The sequence below is a fragment of the Artemia franciscana genome, chromosome 21 (genome assembly GCF_032884065.1).
Source record: "Artemia franciscana chromosome 21, ASM3288406v1, whole genome shotgun sequence".
NCBI lineage: Eukaryota > Metazoa > Arthropoda > Branchiopoda > Anostraca > Artemiidae > Artemia > Artemia franciscana.
This window is the reverse complement of record NC_088883.1, coordinates 12,542,234-12,567,724: the sequence shown is the minus strand read 5'-3', so window position 1 is coordinate 12,567,724 and position 25,491 is coordinate 12,542,234. Positions and strand designations below refer to the sequence as shown.

At 34.5% G+C, this 25,491-nt stretch overlaps 1 protein-coding gene across 2 annotated transcripts in view; it reads left to right on the top strand.

Moving 5' to 3' along the window:
* Window positions 1–25,491, top strand: part of LOC136040888 (R3H domain-containing protein 1-like) — a 105,699-nt gene that overhangs the window by 67,359 nt on the left and 12,849 nt on the right. For both annotated transcript variants that reach the window (XM_065725299.1, XM_065725298.1), the window contains exons 10-11: window positions 7,133–7,228; window positions 11,665–11,925. In XM_065725299.1, coding sequence (XP_065581371.1) covers window positions 7,133–7,228; window positions 11,665–11,925 — 357 coding nt within the window. The remainder of the gene's footprint in view (window positions 1–7,132; window positions 7,229–11,664; window positions 11,926–25,491) is intronic.

The window sequence follows — 25,491 nt, the reverse complement described above, 5'->3', positions numbered from 1 at the left end:
AAGCATTCTGGAAAAAAAACGAAAACTGTCATGTGAGGAAGAAACACCATTTGAGACTCATTCTGGGTTGGTAACTAATATTTCGATTAGTCTTAGTGATAAAATTTTACTATGAAAATTTAACGAAATATCGAAGTAAACCAAGAAAAGATCCCAAGTTGAAGCCCGAAATATATAATTTATTACTTCTGGCTGAGGCTAATTAACTTTAACAGTGGGTCTTGGGAAAGGGGAAAAAATGTGGGTTAAATTCTTTTTATCAAGAATTTTCAAATTGCGGTAATACCTTGCCTAAGATAAGAGTTTAAAATTAGCTTAAACTGGGTTTTTCTAGGTGGAGAAAATCAGTACTGCAGCATACCAGCCTCCTAGGACTGGATCAAAGACAGCTAAACTTTTAATTCGAGATATTTTTTTATTTCAGCTTTGTGTTTCTTCGCGTGAACTGATTGAACTTTTGCAATAGGATTTCTGTAGATTTGTTGTTGTTTTTTTAAAAATCGGGACCCTTCGACATTAAGCCAAAATGAAGTGGATATAGCCTCTGGTTAAGTGGTGGCTTTTTAGTTTTGTCCAAAAAAATGAAATGGATCAAAAATTATTTTCTGACCCGTCCTTTTATACACAGCACCAGTTTTTGAAGACGATATTAGAGGATCATGGAAGAATTTTCCTTAGGAATGACTCAAAGACCACATTGAAATTTGAAAACTTTTACTGAAATTTTTATTTTTTGAATCGAGAGCCTAGTAGGGCTGACCATCCTCATGCCTTCCCAAGAGCATAATTTGTACTCTACTTAAAAACAAAAACAAAAAAAAAACAAATGACTGTTGATTGTCAGTTTAATTTACATATACTTTTGTTTTTATCAGGCATGACTCATCTGTTTCGTAAGAAAGATCGACATACTCTACGTATGGCTTATTTCAGATATTGCAAATTCCTCCTCCGGCTTCCTAGATGGCACCGAAACAAAAAAATAATTGCTCGATTTGGTTTAATTGATGTGCGTTCTCGGATTCGGTCTTCCAGTGATTATTTATGTAAAAAATCTATCAACTTTATTCACGTTTATGACCCTCTGCAGCCTTTTTTCCATATTGATACTCGTTAATTTGTCCAAGTTGTCTTTTGTTAGTTTGAATTTTTTCTTCGCTGTTTATCGTTTTTGTTTTTTTTTATTTATAATACTCCGTACTTTGTGTTTTTTATACTTTTACGGGTAATAAAGTTCATTCATTCATTCATACTGATATTTATTCCTTAAGCTTTCAATAATTTTTATTTACTAAGTAAATCAAATGAAAACACTTAAAATGTATTTTGTTTTCAATAAACTGTATATTACGTTCTGGTTTTGAGAAGGCATGGGGGTTGTCAGCCCTACTCATGTTAATTTATGCTAGTTTTGATATTCACACGGTTATTTTATTGCAATGTCTGTTCGTTTTGAGTTTGGCTAGTGTTATGCTTAGAAGTTTATTTTACTTTATGTCTGCTCATTTTTAGCTTCGTAGAGCTCTCTGCTTACTTTGCTCTTTAGAAAATTTGTTTTGTGGAAAAAAATTATTAATTAATTTCTGTTCGTTTTTTAGTGACACAGGGAAAAAATATTTTATATCTTTTTGGCTTTTCTATAAGAATCCATAGTTGGAATTGCTCTTTGCATTCTGGAGAATCTTTTTCAACAATTTATAATCCTGACACAAATAGTGTTGTTTAAGTAAGTTTATACCTCCTCAAGTTGAGCTGATAAATGAAACTCATTGTTCTCCCATCATTTATCCCAAAAGATTATATTTATGGTCTTTGAAAACCTGGGTACACATACACTCTTTTGATTTATTTAAATTTTTAGAGCAGAAGTAGCAATAGTAGTAGCCGCGATAGTTTCAGCTCAATAACCCCAGTCGTTACGATAAAGTGCTGAGGTTTCTTATTGGCTATCATACACACACCTTTTGATCAATTTCAAAGCAACATGTAGTTTTAAAGCATAATTGGCATTGCATTTTTTTGGGTGGGGGAGGGGGTTGAAACACCCAATATCAATAGATACATGGCTACTGGACTTTTCTATTATACTGAACAGAATGACTGTCTCAAAAATTTGGCTGGATATGTTTGGAAAATGAATAGACTTGGGAGGAGGGCTGCTTGCCCTTTCATCTCATTTTACTCTTAAAAAGGGCACTAGAAAATTTAATCTTGAATCAGATTAGTTCCTTTAAAAATTTCAATGATATTTCTAGTTATTATAGAGTGGCTACAATATTGCTTACATGCCCTTTTGAAAACCTGCATGCATATAGTTTTTTCCGTTTAATTGAAACTCCCTCTAAACATTCCCTAAGAACTTTACTCTAATAGCCTTAGCGTCTTAGTACTAATAGTATCCGCATAGTGTCATGTGGCTAGTTCAAAATCCTCCATAGCGTACTCTTAAATGTCTAGCTTAATTCTGTAAGTCGTTCTTTAGATATTGCTTTATCACCTTTTTGAGCATCCACATGCTCATAGTTGTTTTGATCTATTTCAACGTCCGTGTAAATATTCCTTAAAAGCTTCACCTTAATAGCTTGCTTAGTAGTAATAGTTGTAGCAGCATTAGTATTAGTATGTGCATAGTACCTATGGTTTCTTTAACATCCCTACAACATACACTGATAGTTTCAAATTACCACCATCATCCGTTCCTGAAGCATTTAAATACGTCCTCTTGGGAATTTGTGTGAGCATAGTGTGTTTCGATTTAGTTTCATACATTTTCAATCTATTCAAAATATTTACCTTAATACCCTTAATTTTAATAGCAGTAGTAGTAGCAGTAGATGTAGTAGCAATAGTAGCAGTAATACTATGAGTACAAGCACTAGCATTAGGATGCAATATTTTCTTTGAGTTAGTTCCATATCCCCCACAACAAGCCCTACTCGTTTCAACTGCACGCACCAAACTGTTCCTAAGATATTGCTGTTACGACCTTTTGACAACCTGCATACATATGGCGTGATGTTCCCCCTTTACCCTTCGCAATTTCACCTTCCCCCTTCATAATTACATAAAAATTTCGTGGGGAGGTTAACTTCCCCAAAGACATATTTACTGGACCTTTCAATAGTGATGAATAAAATAAGTCTCTAAAAAATCTAATCAGATGTGTTTTGGACAATGATAGGCTTGGGGGAGGGGGCAAAACACCCTACATTCACTTTTGGCTTTTAAAAAGGCCACTAGAACTTCTAACTTCCAATCAAATGAACTTCTTCCGATTCAAAGTTTATATGACTACCTGTTCCACAAAACATTGTATGCCCTGGGGTATAACTTACAACCCTTGCGCCTGAGCTGTGGGCGGTTATATCCACCCTGAAGACATTCTTATATGCTCTTTAGACTATTGCGAACAAAATAGCTATCTTACAAATACAGTCAAATGCTTTTGGGGAAAAGAGGATGTCAGGGAGGGTAAGGGTAGTTGTCCTCTGTCCCTTTTGAACCTAGAAAGGGAACTAAAACTACATTTTCAGTCAAATAAGCCTAATCTAAAGTAAAAACCCCCCTCCCTAAGAGCCTTTAATGCCCCTATGGCATAACCCTTGCCCCCAGACCCCAAGGGGTTTTTCAACCCCAAAGGTCTTTTTATGTAATCTTTGGACATTTTTTGGAATAAATAGCTATTTCAAATTTCTATTAGACGCATCTGGGGAAAGTAGGACGTGAGCAGGGAGGGGGAGCTGCCGTCCGATAGCTATAACTCTTAACAGGGCACTAGAACTTCTGGTTTCCGATCCTTTGAGCCTCCTCCGTAGTTTGCACGACCATCCTATCCATAAGAACTTTTTTATGACCACGGGACATAACTTACAACCCTTGTGGGCTGTGGCTGAGGGCTATGGGGGTTGTCATCCTTAAAGACATAAATTTTGGACCTTTTAACTCTGCTGAATAAAAGGGCTTTCTCCAAATTTTGATTGGATGTATTTGGAAAATGATGGGTCTGGGCGTGGGGCTGGTTTCCCTCCAATCACTTTCGACTATTAAAAAGGGCACTAGAGCTTCTATCCTTCAATACGAAGTGTCCAGGTCTGAAAAAATATGAATATATAAAAGTAATACATTGAGCGAACATCATCTTTACTTAGGCAGTGAGTTCTATTACGCTGCCGATGATTCAGAAATGGTATTATCCGTGTATAATTTTTAATATTAGTAATGACGAAAAAAATTCATGCAAATTATAAAAAAGACCTTGATCCCCACTCCCTCCCAAGCAATGGTGGGTTTGAAAAAAACGTATACCATTGAAACTCCAATGTCGAAAACTTTTGACACTTGGTTTTTCAGCTCCACATCTGAAAGATAAAATATAGTCATATTTTATTCTGTGTATCACTGCTGTGCCATTTTTTTCAAAAGTTCCGACATTGTGCATTAAAATGAATTTTCTCATAATTTTTACAGCGGGTATGTGGTATGTAGGAAACTACTTTTTTTGTCATTTACGTCAAGCTATTTTTTTAACAAAAGGCAGGGCACCCTCAAAGGGAGTGAGGTAAGTTCACCAGAAAGGATTTGGAGGAAATAATAGGTTCATGGGACGGAAGGTAAAACTTTAACTGTGTCGAATGTGGAAGACAAGCTGTATCGGGCTCAGGTGGTTCGGTGATGCAATGAGTTTTCGATAGTTGCAGCGGTAGCAGTAGTAGTAGCAACAGCATTAAAACATGGAGTGTACACTGCTATACCAGTTACATGCGCAGGGGGCTTCAGTTTTCCCTTACGGACATGAGTAGTGCTAAATACAATACTCCGGCGGTAAGACCCCTGAGGCTCTAAAGATAGGGATTGTACTCCCATAAGGACAGCCCTTATTTGGTCACTATAGCTTGCCTATAGACCAAGGTCACGCTAGAGGTTTGTCCTAGTTAAATGTCAGATAGACAGAAGTTGAAAAACACAAAGTTTGGGAATTGGTTCAGTGACATATTTTTTTTGTATATATTTTTTTTGTATTTTTTTGTATATTTTTTGTATTTGTATTGACTCAGTGACAAATTTTTTTGTATATACATATACTGGTTGTTTATAAGGTAACAGTATCAGTTTTGAAACAACTTTCCAAATGAACAAGCGATTTCCAAATGTAAGTGATCAAGAATTGTATATGTTTACCTATTTTATTTTTCCCTTAAGAAATATGAAAAATACACATTTTTCATAGATCAAGTTCACATTAAAAAAAGCCGTTTATTTAATGTGTTTAACACTAATTCTATTATTCAACTGTAAGAGCTATGAATTGTAAACTAGTTTGCCAGGATTGAACTTATCTATCTAATTCGTGAATCTTTTTTCCTCTCCCTTCAGCCCCCATGGTCGAATCGAGAAAAACGATTTTATCAAGTCAATAAGTGCAGGACCCTGACGCGCCTACCAATTTTCTTCGTCGTAGCGCGTCCAGAAGCACTGAACTTGCTAAAGCGCTAGAACCCCCTGACTCCCCCAAAAAGAGCGGATCCAGTCCGATTACATCAATCACGCATCTACGACATTTGCTTATTCTACCCACCAAGTTTCATCCCGATCTCTCAACTCTAAGTGTTTTCCAAGATTTTCGGTTTCCCCCCTCCAGCTCCCCCAATGTCACCAAACCTGGTCGGGATTCAAAATATGAGCTCTGGAATATGAGTTCCTTCTAAATATCGAATTTCTTTTAGATCCCAGTCACCCCAAACGCCTAAATCTTTCCCACCAACTCCCCAAATATCACCCGATACGGTCAAGATTTAAAATAAGAGCTCTTAGACACGTCCCCCTTCTAAATATCAGATTTCATTAAGATCCGATTACCCATTTGCAAGTTGAAAATACCTGATATTTTTCCAATTTTTCCTCCAATTATCCGTTCCAATTATGTTAATCACGTATTTAGATCAGGTGCTTATTCTAACCATCAATTTTTATCCCGATCTCTTCACTCTAAGCGTTTTCCAAAATCTCCGGTCTCCAAGATTTCTGTTACCTTCCTCCTACCCCCTATGTCCTCGGATCTGATTCGAATTGAAAAAGGAGCATCTGAGACATATGATCTTTCTATATATCAATTTTCATTGAAGACTGATCACCTATTCGTAATATAAAGACACCTCAATTTTGATGTTTCCCAAGATATCCGGTTTCTTCCTCCAACTCTCCCCAATGTCACTGAATCTGGTTGGTATTTTAGAAAAGAGCTTTGAAGCACAAGACCCTTCTAGATAATAAATTTCATTAAGATATGATCACCCGTTCGCAAGTTACAAATACTTCATTTTTTCTAATTTTTCCGAATTACGCCCCCCCCCAACTCTTCCAAGAGAGCGTATCCTGTCAGATTATTTCAGTCATGTATCTTGGACTTTTGCTTATTCTTCTCACTGAGCTTTATCCTGATCTCACCACTCTAAGCGTTTTCAAAGATTTTCGGTCCCCCCAACTCCCCCCAATGACACTGGATCTCTTCGAGCTTTAAAATAAGAGATCTGAGTTACAAGGTCTTTCGAAATATGAAATTTTAATAAATTCGATCATTCCTTCGTAAGTTAAAAATAACTCTTTTTTTCTAGTTTTTCAGAATTAACCTCCCCCCCCACCCCAACTCCCTTATTTTATATGTGCTTATTTTTCCCACCAAGTTTCATCCCGATCCCTCCACTCTAAACGTTTCCCAAGCTGTCAACAGTTTATAAGACTGATGACATCTTCTTTATTTCTTGTTTGTTTGCGTTATAAAAAATTCTGAATTCTAAGCAATTTGCTTTTTTGGCTGTTTTGACGATTTGATTCATCCACCATCTGAAATCAATCTACCCTTACCAATATGAACGCTCGTCTACGTTCCTCAAATATCTGTTTAGATTTTTCAGATTTTTTGCTTTGGTTTTTTAGTATCCATATGATTTTTCTATTGGCAAAAATAATAAACAATAGGACTTGCTTCTTTTTCCTTGCATTTTCCTTGCAATTTCCTTTCCAATTCCTGACAATTTTATCTTGCAAAATCAGTGAAAATTTACCGAAATATATACTTGTCATGTTTGACTAGGTGTTCCTTATGTATTTCTTTATCAATTAGTCGTTTTTCCAGTCACAGGAAAGCACAGAGGAAGATGTTCCTTTTGTTTTGTGGGCGGTTTCAAGCTTGGATTCAGTGCCAGAAGGATCAGTATTAATAAGTCCAGCGGTAAGTAATCGTGGAGATATGTCAAAACGATTTTAACTTATTTCTCTTAAGTTTTTTTTCAAACTCAAATGATAAAGATAGTTTTGCAAAATAGTGTAAAAACCCTAGATCAAAACTATTTGCCTCATACGATATCGTTCTTTTAAATACTAACTTAAATAGCCCATACTTTTCTAAATTTGAAAAATAAACGTTGTACTTCTTGAAGCAAAGCCTAATTCGCAGTAGTTTTTATTTGAATTAAAAAAAAAATAAAACAGTTTTTCAACTGAAAGTAAGGAGAAACATCAAACTTAAAACGAACAGAGATTATTAAGTATATGAACTTAACACCTTGCTCTTTACGCTAAAGTTTTTTAGCACTTAAAAAAAACTTCTTATTGTTCTAATTAAGCAGCCCTTGTCCATCAAGAGTCGTTCTTGAGCAATTGGGACAAAATTCAAACTTGAACGCAAGAGGTGAGGGGTTGAGAAAGGGTAATCCCCTTCATATACGTAATAATTTCTTTTTGTTCTAAGTTTTAATGTTTTTCCTTTCTTCAGTGGAAAAAACTTTTTTTATTTAACTTCTGATTGTGTTTTAAATGCCAGGAAACTTGGCCGTGCTTCCACGGAGAAACCCCCTCTCCGCGGGTGTATCCTCTAGACAATTATACCCCAGTGAAAACTTACCCAAAACAAATACCCCTAACATCTCCACGCTTAAAATTGAGACGGAAAAGAGAAAGCAATACATATAAAAACAATTTTGTAAAGGAAAAATAACAAATTCCCCCACTGTAAAATTTCATCTGAAAATTTTACCCCCTTATGTATATTATTCACTTTTTTCTTTGAAAATATTGACCTCACCCAGAAAAAAATCTCCTAAAAATCAACCAACCGAAATTTATTTAAAGAAAAATCATGAAATATTGAATTAAGTGTTAATCTTCTTGGATTATCTACAGAAAAAAAATTATGTTTTTTTTTTCATTTTCACTGGGGTTACACACAGTGTAGCCAAATGTCTGGTTAAAAATTGCACCAACATAAAATGAAAGTGCACCAAAAACTACATTTTTCTAGTAGAACTGCGCCGAATCAAAGATTTCTTCGAAAAACATTTAGTGCAATTCGCCGATTTGAAAAAAAAATCAATGCGAAAGTGCCTCAAAAAGCACCCAAATGGCGCAAATGTGCCCCATCTGGCAACTCTGACTACATATCTGACTAAACCTAAATTTCTTGGATATAATGTGCCATATCTATAATCTGAATGTATATTTTTCACTTTTTTTTTCTTTGAAAAGATTGACCTCTCCCGCAAAAAAATCTCCTAAAATTAAACCAACAAAATTTAGTTTAAAAAATAAGCATTAAACATTGAATTCAATGTTAATCTTCTTGGATTATCTTTCGAAAAAGTTTTTTCTATTTTGGTGATTTAGTTCTATTACTAATTTTTTGTTATTTTGATAGAATAAAAGTGGTCATATAGTCGCTAGGGCATAGTAAACCGGCGAGCTTATTTTCCCCAATGAATCATTTGCTATGGAATTTTTTTCGGAGAACTTATCATCATCTACGTCCCACCTCCACGAGGTTCAATGTCCCCAAACCTTTTCACCCCCCCCCAAAAAAAAACAAATAAAAAACGATAAATTAAAAAATTAAAAATGAAAAAAACAAAACAATAAAAACAAAATTTGAAAGTATTACTCAGTATTGGGGTATGCACAAAGTCAAAATTAATAGATTCTTATATATTTTAAGCAATAATGCGAGAGCAATATGAGGGAAATGATACAATAAAGCCTTTAGAAAAGTATTGCTCAGTATTAGAGCATGAATGAAGCCAAAACTAATAGTCGCATATACTTTAAGTTATGATACGACAGCCCTATAATGGATATGATACAATAAAGCCCTTTGAAAATATTGCTTGGTATTGGGGTATGCAAACATTCGAAATTAATAAATTCATATATATTTCAAATGATGATATGAAAGCCCTATAAGGACAAAGATACGATAAAGCCTTTTGAAAAGTTTTGCTTAGTATTAGGGTATGCATAAATTCGGAATTAATAAAGTCGTATGTATTTTAAGCGATGATACGACGGGCCTATGAGTTAAATGATACAATAAACGCTTTTGAAAGGTATTTCTTAGTATTGGGATATGCATAACTCAAAATTAATAAAGTCATATATATATTTTAAGCGATTATACGACAGCTATATGGGGGAAATGATAGAAAAGAGCCCTTTGAAGAGTGTTGCATAGTATTGGGGTATGCAAAAAGTCTAAATCAATAAAGCGGTATATATTTTAAGCGATTTTACGACAGCCCTATGAGGGAAATAATACAACAAAGCCTTATGAAAAGTATTGCTTAGTATTGGAGTATGCATAAAGTCGACATTAATGAAGTTGCATTTATTTTAAGCGATGATGCGAAAGCTCAATGAAGGAAATAACACAACAAAGCCTTTTGAAAAGGATTACTTAGTATTGGGCTATGCATAAAGTCGATATTAATAAGGTCGTATATATTTTGAGCATAGGAGGGAAATGATAGAATAGGCCTAATGAAAAGCATTGTTTAATAATAGGATATGCATAAAGTCTATATTAACAAAGTCATACATATTTTAAGCATAGGAGGGAAATGATACAATAAGGCCTAATGAAAAGTATTGCTTAACGCTGGGATATGTATAAAGTCACAATTCACAAAGTCGCTATATTTTAAGTGATGATACGACAGCCCTGTAAGGGAAATGATAGAATGAAGCCTTCTGAAAAGAATTACAACGTTAGGGTATGCACAAAGTCGCCAGTAGTAAAGTCGTATATATTTTAAGCAATGATACGACGCTCCATATAAGGGAAATGATAGAATAAAGCCTATTGAAATGTATTGCTATTGTTGTGATAAAAAGTATATTCTAAAAGATCAACAATTCTTCTTACAAAATATTTCTTACAAAACAAAAAATAATTCTTAAAAACAAAATACATCCTAAGAAATTACAAATTTCTATAACAAAACAAAAAATACCTCTTGCAAAACAAACAATAGTTCTTATAAAACAAAAACATTCCTAAATAATCAATAATTAAAACCCAAGTGCCTTAAATGATCTAAAAGTCTTACTAAAATTGGACGTGTTTGATTTGTGTGTTTTCTTGTTTCTGAAACCTAAAACCAATATTTCCGTAAATTATCAAATATTGCTAATAAAATCGAATATATTTTTAACGTGTGCGTTCTTTTTTATGAAATCTAAAACCCAAGTTTCTTAAATGAACAAGTATTATTAATAAAACCAGATGTATTTTAACCGTGAAAGTTCTTATTTCTGTATACTAAAACCCAAGTTTCATAAATGTACAAATATTGTAAAAAAATACAATAAATTTTTATGCTTCATAAATGATTCATAAATGATTAAATGTTATTAATGAAAAGTCAAACGTATTTTATCCGTGTTTATTCTTATTTCTGAAAACTTAAACGCAAATTTCTTAAATGCTCAAAAATATTTAATAAAATCACGTATAATTTAATCGTGTACATTCTTTTTTTTTATAAGAACTTAAACCCAAATTTTTTAAGCGATCGAATATTATTAATAAAATTAGTTCATTTAACGTAGTTGAATTTTCTTTAACAGTCTGTAAAACTAGATTCAAACTATCAGCTAGTGATTTCAATGAGATTCCTTCCATAGAACTGGATGTGAGAAAAAACTCGTTAGATTTTTCCTTCTTCATCTTTCCTCCCATTATACAAAATAGTAATTGAACTCCAAGAAAAAATAGACAGTAGAAATATGCTACCAGATAAAACTCCTTTAATTAGCGTAATACTTTGCGTAATATAGGCATCTGAATCTGTCCAAAAAATTTTCGAGAGCAAATTAACCCTGCTGAACACTAAATGACCGGTCCGACGCTAAGTAGGAGTATTTACCTCGAATGTATTCTTGTTTTATCTGAACTTTGTGAGAGTAAATCTGGTTTAAGATGTTCACTGAATGAATGCTATATGTGAACTGATATTTGTATCTATCTTTCGCTAGACGAAAAGCAGGTCGTCCCCAAAATGGGTGAGAGTATGTCGTATAGAAAGATTTAAGGGAAATGGGGACTTCTTGGGAAGCTGTAAGAAGAGAGGCTTTAAAAAGATTAGACTGGAGGGGGAGCTTGCGTATCTGTGTTGGCCACAGGTGGCTTGGTACTTCAGTGAGTTTTTGTTAGAAGTAGCAGTAGTAGTAGTATGCCCAAAGTGGTTTTCTCAGAGCTTTTCCCTTGGAAACAGTTATCTTAGTATCATAGCATCCTTATTAAAATATTTATTAACTTTATTAATTTAGAAGAGACTTAACACATCCTCCCCTTCTTAGAGTTGAAGAGCCCCAGAAAATTGGATTATATTATTTTTTCAGACTGGGAAGCCATTTTTAAATCACGATGGCACAGTATACCGATACGATTCCCGAAGACCATTACCCTTCCAAGCAGCTTTCAAGTCTATGTCGGCAGTCAACGAAGAAGAAACACTAAACCAAGACTCACCATCAGCTCCAGGATTCCACTCCCTTCTTACTTCCCCAGAATCATTTCAAGGACAGGAGAATGATAGAAATGATCCACCACCTTCTGGAGGCCCGTACTACCAGGGATATTTGACATCACCAGGAATTTTTGTAAGTCATTCCTCATCTTAGGATTCACCCATGAACTTCTGGTTAAGTGCATTTCAAAATATTGAACGCTGATGAACTTAAGATGAATCTATCCTTGGTTCTTAAGCTTTGTACAATTGTCGCGATGAGTCAAACTCATTCATATTGCGTCACAACAGGAGCTGTATATATCGAAATATTGAAACAAATTTTTAAAAAACGGCAGAAATTTGCATTTTCTGTGACTCAGTCTTTTTTTTATTTTAATACGAACCATGAACTTATAAACTCTCTTTCTCGAGTATAATTCTTTTTTTTTTTACAGAGGCTCAAAACTTCTGCTTAAAGGTTCTCAACTAGGCTGAATTTAATAAAAATTTACTTTCAAAGAAGGTTGTACATCTTATTGGACTATATTTTGCCTTATTCTAAAATTGCGCAACACTTCTTACTCGAATAGCTTTTCATAGGTGCCCTTATGCTGGAAAATATTTTAAATATTTGGAATTATCATAGAATTTTCTATTGATTTTCAAACATATTTATATATTTTACACCAACCTCTCTTTTTGTAATTTTCCATCATTATTTACTCTTTACTTACCGTTTTATGACCTGTGTGAAAATCTGGCTATTTATAATGTTATTAATTTTTTGTTCTTTTTCTTATATCAGCGACAGGTTACAGTTATGAAGCCAAATTATGATACCAAAATGCTCCAATCAAGCATTACTTCATGCATACAAAAGATTCAAATTATAAAATTGAATACAATTTTTGCGGTATTAGTTAGTATTTATTTCGCTAAATTAAATGTGCTAATTGCTAGTGGGAAATCCCTAAAAAAAAAGTCCGTTGTGTTGCGTAACAATATCCAGACACGTATGCAAAATAAATTTTAGGAGGGGATTTTAGGAGGCGAATTTTTTTAATCAGCAACAAAGAGTAGACGTTTAGAAAGATATTAAATATTTATGCCTTCCCAGGACCTGATGGGAAACTACCAGCATTTCAAAGAGTTTGTATAGATCTTTCAAACAGTTCGTGGTAACGAACTGTAGTAAGGAGTGACCCGGCTCAATAGTAACCAAAACTCTAGAAAATGGAATTTTGATGCCAATAACTACACCAAAAGAATTACATTTTAATGCTGATTTTAAATAGATAAGTTTCATCAAGTTTAGTCTTACCCATCAAAAGTTACGAACCTGAGAAAATTTGCCTCATTTTATAAAATAGGAGGAAACATCCCCTAAATATCATTGAATCTTAACGAAAATCACACAATCAGATTCAGCGTATCAGAGAACCCTATACCCAGTGGTCCTAGAATGTTGCGGGAGGGCTCATTCTAACGGAAATGAAAAGTTCTAGTGCCCTTTTTAAGTAACCAAAAAATTGGAGGGCACCTAGGCCCCCTCTCCCGCTAATTATTTTCCCAAATTCAACAGATCAAAATTCTGAGATAGCCATTTTATTCAGCGTAGTCAAAAAACCTTATAACTATGTATTTGGGGACGACTTACTCCCCCACAGTCCCCGTGGGAGGAGCTACAAGTTACAAACTTTGACCAGTGCTTACTTATAGTAATGGGTATTGGGAAGCGTACGGACATTTTCAGGGGGATTTTTTGGTAGAAGGGAGGGGCTGAGAAGAGGGGAATATGTTGGGGGAACTTTCCATCGAGGAATTTGTCATGGGGGAAGAAAATTTCCATGAAGGGAGCGCAGGATTTTCTAGCATTATCTAAAAAAAAACAATGAAAAAATAAATATGAAAAAGTTTTTTCAACTGGAAGTAAGGACCAGCATTAAAACTTAAAACGAACAGAAATTATTACGCATATGAGGGGATCGCCTCCTCCTAATATCTCGTTCTTTACGCTAAAGTATTTTTAGTAATTTCAACTATTTATTCTATGGCTTCTCTGATTCAGGGGTCATTCTTTATGAATTGGGACAAAATTTAAGCTTTAGTGTAAAGAGTGAGGTACTGACGAGAGGGTGAACCCCCTCATATATGTAATAAAAACATGAGAATACAAAAGTTCGTCACGTAAGCTAATTTATAAGTTACGTATATCTTTTACTAATAAAAAGATTCGTAAAAAATTAAAAGTTTTAGTTTCCTTTTTAAGTAACCAAAAAATCGGAGGGGGGGGGCAACTAGGCTTCCTCCCCCGCTCCTTTTTTCTCAAAATCATTCGATCAAAACTATGAGAAAGCCATTTAGCCAAAAAAAATAAATATGCAAATTTCGTTTTAATTATTCCTCTGCGGAGAGCCAAAATATAAAACATGCATTGATTCAAAAAACGTTCAGAAATTAAATAAAAAAAAAAGTGTTCTTAAATGAAAGTAAGGAGCAACATTAAAACTTTAAACGAAAAGAAATTACTTCGTATATTAAAGGGGCTGCATCCTCATCAACGCCCCGCTCTTTACGGTAAAGTTTTTACTGTTTTTTTAGAAAAGAGTCAAGTTTTTTACTGTTTTTTAGAGAAGAGTAAAAACTTTTAGAAAAAAAGTTTTTAGAAAGAGTCAAACTTTAGCATAAAGAGCAGGGCGTTGATGAGGAAGCAGACCCTTTCATATGCGAAGTAATTTCTGTTCGTTTTAAGTTTTAATGTCGCTCCTTACTTTAAGTTAAAAAAAAACTTGTTTTTTTTTTATTTAATGATGTAAGTAAAGACAGATAAGCCTTCGTGTTTATAGCAATTGAAAATCTATTTGGTAACATTTATATGGTAACATCTATTTGGTAGCATTTGGTAACATGGTAACTATTTGGTAACATCAGATGAAGCTGCTGTCTGTGTTGATTCCAAATAGCAGAATCCATTAATTTTAAACTTACTTATGGAAAATCATTATTGTTTGATAACAAACACAGATTTAGATACAGCAGAAAAAATCCTTAAAATAGGTGCGATCTTAATAAAAATTACGTTACAGAATCAAACATGTTTGAGACCCCTGAAAAGGGGCGGGTTCAAGTTCCAACTGACATAATTGTGACGATATCATATTTTTCCTGTGTTACTTTAGAAAGCTGTGGTAATAGAGATTGAATTAATAGAGATTTATATATGTGGTAATAGAGATTGAATTAATTAATAGTTAATAGAGATTGAAAGCTGTCTTACTCTATTTGAGCAATAAGAAAGATTGTGGCAAAAAATGTGGCGATTCCTACCATTTTGTGGCAAAAAACTGAATTTCGAACATAGAGGGCCGAGTTAATATGAAGTGAGACCTACAAAATTGATAATCGCCTCAGAACTATCAAGCTATGTATACTGCCGGAAAGTTTTGGGGCCTATAATACCAGGGTGTGGTATATTTGTCTCTAATCCCTCGGTCTATACAGAAAAAACAAAATTGTAGGGATTAATTTTAAACTTTATTTGACTTTATTGATTTCTTTGATACTTTTTTAATTAATGTTTTACAATAGGATATTATTCCTTCTGTGTATTTATGTTTGCATTGACTTTTTTTCCTTGGGGGTGGGGGTCAGTAAATATATCTATGAATGGAGTGGGGTAAGGCGTTCAAAGTGGCCCACAAACTTTTTAGTTAGAGATACCTTCAGAAAAAATTGAGAGGGGGGGATTTCCTCCTAGCATCCTATCATTTGGATAAATATGCTTGAACCAAGTATGCAACATCCGTACTGTGATTGGACAGCTCCTTTCTCATTGTCGAGCTATTTTGAGTGTATAGTAATTTAGAACATTCATACATTTACCTTCAGAGAAGGATACAAAGTTTGGAGGACCGGCATCCTCTATGAATATAACCTTTCGGAAAAATGTTCCCTCAACACGTGACAATTGTTACCCGAAAACTCACTTTTTGGCATTTCAAACTCCTTTCTTTTTCAATTTTTTTTTTTTTTTTAATGATTTTTTTTCTAGACAGCATTATCATTCTAGAAGAATTGTTATACGAAAATCAAGTAAATAAAAAAATGTCAACAAAAGTAAAGAGTTCGATCAAGGTTCAAGGTTTAAGGTTTTGTTACTAATATCACATTTGCACAGCATATAGAATTCCCGAGAGAGAAAACTCGACTGAGTCGGGAACAAAAAATGCACAACACATAGATTAAATTAATCATACCTCTACTGACATTCCATATAAATATAAATATATATATATATATATATATATATATATATATATTTAAACTAAAATCCTTAATTGTCTTTTTCAAAATACCTTAAAAAAAAGCAATAGGTAACTCACCTTTCCAGACTCCTCAAACCAACAGAAAAAACAATAAAATTCCAAATTCTATTAACTTTTTTTAACTCACCGAATTGGAAAAGGTGCCAACTCCCCCCAAAACAAGCTATACAAAAAAGGCTTACAGATGTATGTACAAGCCCATACATTAACGTATGCCAATATACACGTCCATATGTGTACGCATACACATACGTATTAACAAATTACATCTTCATTAGGTAATCCTTAACTTTAATTTTTAGTGTTAATAGGGGAAGAGATAGATCACATTTTTTACCAAACTTATTCCATTCCTAGTGAAAAACGCGATCTGTCAGATTTAAATAGCGGTTGACGGACCATCCACCGCCTCTTTGACTGTTGACATGAATCCACTTCATCCAATACCTGTAACAGTGCATATTCATAAGAACACGCAGGCAATGCCTTCTTACGATACTGAACAACAAAGAGAGCTGACTGAAATAGTACAAACTGTTTAACTGGAAGGATATTCAATTTAACATACATACTCTGAGTACTTGATTTTTTTGGTAGCAAATCAGGAGATGGAACATGTTCTTTCAGTACTCGTAATCCTTTATACTGTTGTCTCTTGAGTGGCAGTATGTGGCTTCTAAATGTATTCGAATAAACAAGTGGGAAATAATTAAGGTAAGAGTGCACTAAGCTAAAATAGACGGACGTAAGGTAAAACAAATTTCTGGTGATGCATCATTCCAACATTTCTGCTTAATTTCAAATGAAGATGGCTAATATGGTGCTTGAATGACAGGTTTTCATCAATGATAATTCCTAAGCAACGTAAAAAGATAACACACTCACTACACACGTTGTTTGAAGCCTCAACTGACTGGAGTCCAGAACAAGAAGTTGAAGTCCAAGAGTAAATGATAAATTTTGTCTTCTCAGAATTTTCTGTCAGATGATTAGACTTAAACCACAACAGAATTCTATCAATTGACTGACATGTATTCTGCCGAAGTATCAGATCATTGGATCCAGGGACACTACACTCGTATCATCAGCATGCGACACTGTAATTCCGAGATCCTTTGACGACGCCCTAAAGTCATTGATGTGGATCAAGAAAACCAGGGTGTCAAGTACAGATCCTTGGGGATTCCAATGTTGTTCGATTGCTTTTTTTTTATGTGGAGTCACTATCGTCAACGAATTGTGTCCGGTCATGTAACTACGACATAATTAAAGAGCAGGACGGTCTCTTATCCCATGATGATGCTGTTCATGTTCCAAAATACGATGGTAAATTTTGTCGTATGTTTTTGATGTCAAAAACATAGTTGCTGGGATATCACCCTTATCTAAAAGGTCATGAATAGATTGAGTAATAACTAAAACCGCATGTTGGGTAGAATGGTTTCTCCTGAAACCAAATTTGAGACTTTAAAAAGAAATTATTCTTCCCTACAAACGAAATTAGACGATCATATTAACAACTCTCAGTAGGTTTAGAAAAAGCCTATAAAATTGAAATTGGACAATAATTATTTGGATCTTTTGAATCACCTCCCTTATGCAACACACATATTCTAGCGGCTTTAAAGCAATCAGGGAATTTTCTGTACTTAAAAGGTTAATAAAATGAGCTAAGCACTCCGCAGTCTCTGGGATAATAATCTTCAGCAAACTTGTACTAGAACTATCCGGCCTTTCTGGCTTTCCCTTTTTCAAAAGGCTAGAAATTACCAATAATTCTGAAGCCAATACAGTAGAAAGAAATATTGATAGGTCAATCGATGGGGTGAATACTTCTTGAAATCAGTATCTTCAGCTGACTGAATACAGCTGTCAGTGCAGAACTCATCTCACCGATAGAAGCAAAGTGGCGGTTATGTAGTGTAACCACTTTTTTTCCTTTCACAGTTGTCCTATCTATTGCTGTCATTTCTTCAGGGATTTCATGTTGTTTCGTCCGATTCAGACAATCATAAATTAATTCTCATGTCTTTCTTGGCAATCCTTCCGCCCCCAGAAATGCTTGTTTGTAATAATTCTGCTTCGATGCCAGAATTAATTTTGTTAATGTATGTTTTAATTCTTGAAATTTTGCTTATTTTCTTCAGTCAAAATTGATAAGTATTTTCGATACAGCTTTTTGTTTACATTTATAGACTTGAGTATGCTTGACGTCATCCAAGGTTTAGTAGGCTGTTTACGTCTTCAGTTTGTTGTACAACGGCAAGGGCACGCATGGTCAAGAGCATCTTGAAAGATCTCTAAAAACCTCTTAGCAGACACTTCCAAGTCTTTGGACTCATAACAGGGTCAAAAATTGGCGTCCCTCAGCAACTCCTTTAGTTTAGTGGTATCCATAACCCTTACTTTTCGCTCCTACCTGGTAACAGTTGGCATAACTCCGATAATTAGAACACACATCACCATAAAATGATCTGATGTGTCGTCTACGACGACATTACATGTCCTAAATTGAAAATCTGTACAAATATTTTCAATAAGACACGGGGAAGTTTCGATAACTCTGGTCGGTATACTAAATGCAGGGAGACATCTGGTGGCTAAAATTGTAGACAGCATTTCTGATGCTAAGTAATAAGACTGTAAAATACCCGTGCTATGGTCACGCAGTAACGATATATCAACATTAAAATCACCCGTAATGATAGACTTACGGTATTTACGCGACAATATATCAAGACATTCCTGTAAAATTTCAGTAAACTTTTTTGCGCTTCCTCTTGGAGGACGATAACACACTCATCAAACTATTGGCTCATAGTTTGTTGCCTCAATTTCTACCGCTAATATTTCACGCAGCATCTCCACGTTCAAATGTATCATATCGCTAATAATTTTAACAGGTATTTATGACTTGACAAAAAGTTCAAGTCCTCCTTGCATATTATTCTGGCGGTTCTTACACACGATCTTATAACCGGGAAGATTAACTAATACTTCAGTTATAGCATTTAAGAATATTCCACATTAACCAAATTATTCCAATTCACTAGACAAAATAAAAGAAAAAATAAGATCCAATTTACCAACGATAACACGGCAGTTCAGGAACGCCAGCCGGAAATCACCCGGAAAATAATGTGTACTAGACAACTTATTTGGAAAATTATACTTGTTACTTGGTGAATTAATTACTTCCAAATCCAGATATTCTGTTTCAGAAGACGAATTAGAAAAAACAATCATTAAGATCAAGCGAGTTATTCTGAAGAGAATCAAACCTTTCAATCCCCTCCCGGCAAGTCGAACGACTTTTAATCAAACTCAACTTACCAAATATCCTGGATGGGAGTCTGGAGCAGTGATGGAAGAAAATAGTTATATCATAGATATATCATCAACGGCTCGTAATCAGTATCATACTGTGTTCCTAAAAGACAAGAAAACATACACCATAAATTGAACTTTGAGTAATGCAAAAAATAAGGAAGAAAAAACCTAGAAGTCAAACACAAAAGAAATAAATATTGATGAAAGGAAAAGTTCAAAGAACAGACAACACTTGCTAGTCCCGGAATTTAGAATATTTAACCACTACACCCAATTTATGAGGGAAAGAACTTAGTAAAGAAAAGAAAAAAAAGATAAATACACAGAAAATTTACACAACAAAGAATTAGCGGAGCTTCCGCAGGCAAGCCTCTCTACATCTTCACTCAATTGCCGTTGTATCTTACAGATAGAGATGTAACTACACGTATTCATATCAACTTACAGAGACTAACTTATCAAACTTACTATACATCACTCATTATCGATACTGGCCCAAGCATCACACTTATTATTCTTTGCCTGGAGCCTTAATTCAGCCCCCTTCTATCGCAGACGAAAAAATTTATAAGCTTCGAGTCCTTGATTGTTTTCATTTTATTTAAAAATCCAGCTCCAATGGCGTTCAAGGCTGGAGGTAAATCAGTACATAATATCCTGCCCGAACCTTTCAGTTTGCCGACAGGTTTTAAAACTGTGTTTACATCATGCTCTGACGCAAACGACATTCTAACTGGGGAAGCTTGTTTACTAGTAGACAAAGGGCGCCTAGAAACACTGTTGGGTTTGGGGTTAACCCTGTATGACCGAGAAAGTACAATATTCTCTTATACCTAAAGATAATTTTCAATTATATCTTTCACTTTCCTTTTGAGAGTCTCTCCTGAACGTTCTTTTTCCAGATCGTGTGCTACAAGGTTAAGTCGACGATCTTTAACTTTCAGCTGTAGAAGCCTCTGATTCACTCGACCTAGTTCTAGGCTTTGCTCACCCAATTTAACCACAAGTTCATCAGTTAATTTTTTCGTCTTTTTGACGGAGCTGAGTGCATAGCGACTGGACCTTGCAAGTCAGACCACGGACTTGGTCTGAAAGTGATTGATTAGAGATCGTAACTGACTGGAAATTCGCCTCTATTTTCGCGGTCAGCTTCTTGACAGCTCGGTCGAGCGTTGCAGCATCAATCATCATCTTTAAAAGCAATAATTTTGCAATATACAACATGCTAAGTAATTTTTAATGCATGAGGCGAAAACTTACTCGCAAGGGGGCTTCTTCTCATATTTCTACGGCCCCCAATTTCAAACAGCTCCTTTAGGTTTGCCAGAAAAATTCAGCTAACACTTTTCCCCTGTGTTTCCTGCTTACTAAATCCTCCAATTAAAACATTCTGACGTCACCGCTACAGCAATTCACTTATATACACTAGCGGTTAAACTAGTCGGTTACGCAAGCTGTCGATATTTAAGCCCTTGTTTTATCCGATTGAATTGAAACTTATTTAGCTGTTAGCTCTTTGAACTCTAATTCATTACTTAATACTGAATCAGTAAATAAAACCCTTGCAACTACCCACTGATTATATTTATTTCATTGAAAATGCTTTTATTAAGGAATTTGGGGAAGGGACAACTCCCTCATATAAAAAATAGTTTTCGTTGGCTTTAAGTGGTATTGTTGCTCTTTACATTCATTCGAAGGAAGCTAGGTTATTTAATTTAATTTCTTTTCCTTTTTAATGACATATCTAGCATTATTCTAAAGTTGAGGGAAGCTACCACCCTGTTAGACCCCACTATTTCCATTCATTCGAACCACTGCATCGCAATAAGTCAAGAAAAGGGATTTCCTTTTCAAAAAAAAAATCAAAGATAAGCTATTGTTTCTGCAATAGCTTATCTGCCATATCTAGCATTATTCTAAAAATGAGGGAAGCTACCACCCTGTCAGCCCCCACTATTTCCATTTAAGTCGAACCACTGCATTGCAATAAGTCAAGAAATGAATAAGAAAAAATTCAAGAATAAGTCAAGAAATAAAACTACAAGAAATGTGGGGAAAATGTGCAATATAAGCCAAGCAAATCTACAAGAAAAAAGAACTACAAGAAAAGCGGAAATAAAAGCTACAAAAAAACTACAAGAAATGCGGGAAAGTTTTGTTACGGGAGTTTTTTGTTTTCCTCAGCACTGATACAGCATAGTTTAATCTGAATCCATCCACATATATATTCTTCCCTATAAATGGAGGTTAGAAGTCAAACCTGCAATCATCTGAATATTCATTTAATTAATCCAAAGCACCTCTTTTAACAAGTTTTAAAATTTCGTTTAAAAAAAACCATTATTTAATACTTTAGTTACCACCACCACCACCCCAATCCGCTTAAGAGACTAAACTGGATTATATCCTAATAACTAGCGTGCAACTATAAGATAACCTATAGCCGGTAGTTCTATTTAATGAATGACTTATAATGACGATTCATTTTTAATATATGCTTCAAGAACTATAGGTCTACCATATCTTTGTGCGGCCCATGATTCTGGAAGGCTATTAGCTCTTAGAATTTCGCTTGATAACGTTTTGGCTCTGTTTGGGCGGAAATCGCTGCTTACGTCACAAAAAGTTTGGAATCAGCACTTTGTTCTGGTATAAATCTCTTTCATTGTTTGAAATGGCACTAGATTTTAAATATTCGTCCAAATGGATCTTTTTCAATAATAGATTACCATTGGTTTGATCCGATCGTCATTGGAAAAAAATGCATGCGGAAACATCCTTCTCTCAAAATTGAATATTCATGTCTTGTAGATAATATCTTTAGGGTTTGCATACATGTTTAATTTCCTTGTATAGTTACATAAATATGACCAATGAGTAAATCACACAGTTCGTGGTAACGAATTGTAGCAAGGAGTGACCCGGCTCATTAGTAACCAAAACTCTAAAAAATGGAATTTTTATACTAGTACAAACATCAAAAGAATCAAATTTTAATGCTGATTTTAAATATAAGAGTTTCATCAAGTTTAATCATACCCATCAAAAGTTATGAGCCTGAGAAAATTTGTCCTATTTTAGAAAAAGGGGTAAACGCTCCCTAAAAGTCATAGAATTTTAATGAAAATCACCGTAAGATTCAGCGTATCAGAAAACCCAACTTTAGAGGTTTCAAGCTCCTATCTGCAAAAATTTGGAATTTTGTATTTTTTTGCCAGAAGAAAGATCTCGGATACATCTTTATTCGCTTTTTTTTTTGTTTTTTTGTTTTTTTAAGGGGCAATCGTATCGGTCCAGTGGTCCATGTTTTGAGAGGACTTATTCTAACGGAAATTAAAGTTCTAGTTCCCTTTTTAAGTGACCAAAAAATTGGAGGGCAACTAGGCCCCCTCCCACACTCATTTTGCTAAAGTCGCCGGATTAGCCATTATGTTCAACATAGTAAAAAAAATGAGGAAGACTAAATCCCCCAAAGTCCCTGAGAGAAGGGCTGCAAGTTATGAACTTTGAACATGTAGCATTGGTTATTGGGAAGTATACAGACATTTTCAGTGGGTATTTTTTCTGGTGGCTGTGGTTCGGAGGGAGAGGGTTACGTGGAGGATCTTTCACCTGGAGGAATTAATCATGGGGGAAGCAAATTTTCATTTAGGGGGCACTAGATTTTCCAGCATTATTTAAAAAATAATGAGAAAGTAAATAAAAAAGAGAAGTTTTTTCAACTGAAAATAAGGAGTAGCGTTAACACTTAAAACGGACAGAAATTATTACGTATATTAGGGGTTCGTCCGCTCCTCAAGACCTTGCTCTTTACGCTAAAGTATTCTTAGTAATTTCAAAACAGCCACATGTTCCAATTAAACGGCCTTTGTGATTCAGGGGGGTCATTCTTAGAGAATTTAAACAAAATTCGAACTTTAGTGTAAAGAGAGAGGTATTGACGAAAGGGCAAACCCCCTCACATACGTAATAAAAATATATGAATATAGAAATTCGTTACGTAAGTCAATTCTTAAATTACGTATATTTATTACTAGTAAAATTGTTCTTAAATAAATTAAAAGTCCTAATGGCCTTTTTAAATAACCAAAAAAATTGGAGGGTAACTAGGCACCCTCCCTGCCCCTTTTTTTCTCAAAATTGTTCGATCAAAACTTTGAGAAAGCCATTTAGTCAAAAAAGCAAACATTAATATGTAAATTTCGTTTTAATCATTCATGTACGATGAGGTAAAATCAAAATCTGTATTAATTCAAAAACGTTAAGAAATTAACTATAAGAAAACGATATTTTTAACTGAGAGTAAGGAGCGACATTAAAACTTAAACGAACAGAAATTATTCCTTATATGAAAGGGACTGTCTCCTCCTCAACGCCCCACTCTTTACTCTAGAGTTTGACTCTTTTTCATAGTTCTACTTTTTAAAACAATGAAAAACTTTAGCGTAAAGAGCGTGGTGTTGGGGAGGGTACAGCCCCTTTTATATACAGAATAATTTCTATTGTTTTTAATTTTTCATGTCGCTCCTTCCTTTCAGATAAAAAAACTTGTTTTTTTATTTAATTAAGAATTAAAGGACAAAGTAAATTTAGATAATTAAAATAAGAATAAAATGTATTTTTCATCATCATGAAAATAAAAATAAATGCTTCAAATCCATTCCATAAAATACTTATTATATTTTCTATTGACATGACACTCATTCCATTTTGACGTTATATACGAGTTTTGAAATAATTTAAGCTGCAATCGCATCTCACTCTTAATCATTGGTATTATTGGGTCCATTGACTATATCTGTTGGTATACAATCAATGGTAGCAATAATGTTCCCATGCGCTTTTTTTTCATCAATTCATCTTTATACCTCGTTGTTATATTTTCTCCTGATGCCCTCTTTCTGCTTTTGATTACCACATCGTTTTTACACAGTTTGTAGTTTTGGCACATAGACAAGAAATGCATTATGACATTAGTACAGCAGTAGGTATTTCTTTTTTCCTTTGCTTTCATTTGAATGCTAATACCAAAAAGATGGTAATAGGATCCATTTAAAGGTAAGGTGTTACCTGAACCAATAGCAAGAAGTTGGCTCTAATCGTAAACTATTAGTTTCTGGCTTGCATTATCTTTGGGTACTATCTCCTCTGGAAATGCTACTCTCGCATATGCACCATCATAAAAGTTGAAGTTTTTGGGTAGTCCAAAGAAATCTAATCTCTCACTGTCATTATAACGCAAGCATGCTTTTCTAATAGTGCTATCACTAATATTTATTTCATAATTCATATATTTGCCTTTGTCAGTATTCAACTTAACGGTAACTTTATCATGCGCATATACTTTCTTGGAATATTTCATTTTCACTTTTTTTAAATATGATGCAAGTGTTTATCATTCCGATGCACAAGAAATTCTGAATAAAATATATAATAAACAGCAGGTAGTGTCAATGACCGTCCATAGAGTACCACGGAGGCAGCCACATAAAAAAAAAAAAATCTAAAAAAACATGTTGACTGGTCCAAAATATTATGAGTCTTAAAATTTCTCAGCCAAAAAAAACTCTAAGTTCGAAAAAATTCCAAGTCCCATTTTTTTTCGGGGGGGGGGGGGGCAAAACTTGGGGGAGGGTTGCCGACAGAGTCCATTGATCTTGAATTAAATTCGAGTAAGTGTGGGTATCAAGCTATGGCTAATTGTAGAAAAAGACAAGACAGATAGTCCGAGCGAGTCAGAGGCAAATCTGGCATAAGCTCTTATTAGTGTTGCATATAAATGATGTAAGACCATTTGTTGATAGATAAATCGATCTATTACCCGTCCATGCGTCAATTATAGGGCAGATCTAAGCTAGATAGTTATGGAACTAAGGGATGAAGAAATTGGATTGATTTTGGGCTGATGCCTGACACACAATGTCCACACGACTTGTATGCAAGGTCTTGGACTGAATTTGCTTGGACTCGCAGGCAAACAAGTGACATCTAAGCCTAACACGCTTGGCCGCTTGTAGTCTAAAGGTGAAATACCGTGTAATAGGATTAACAATTGACCA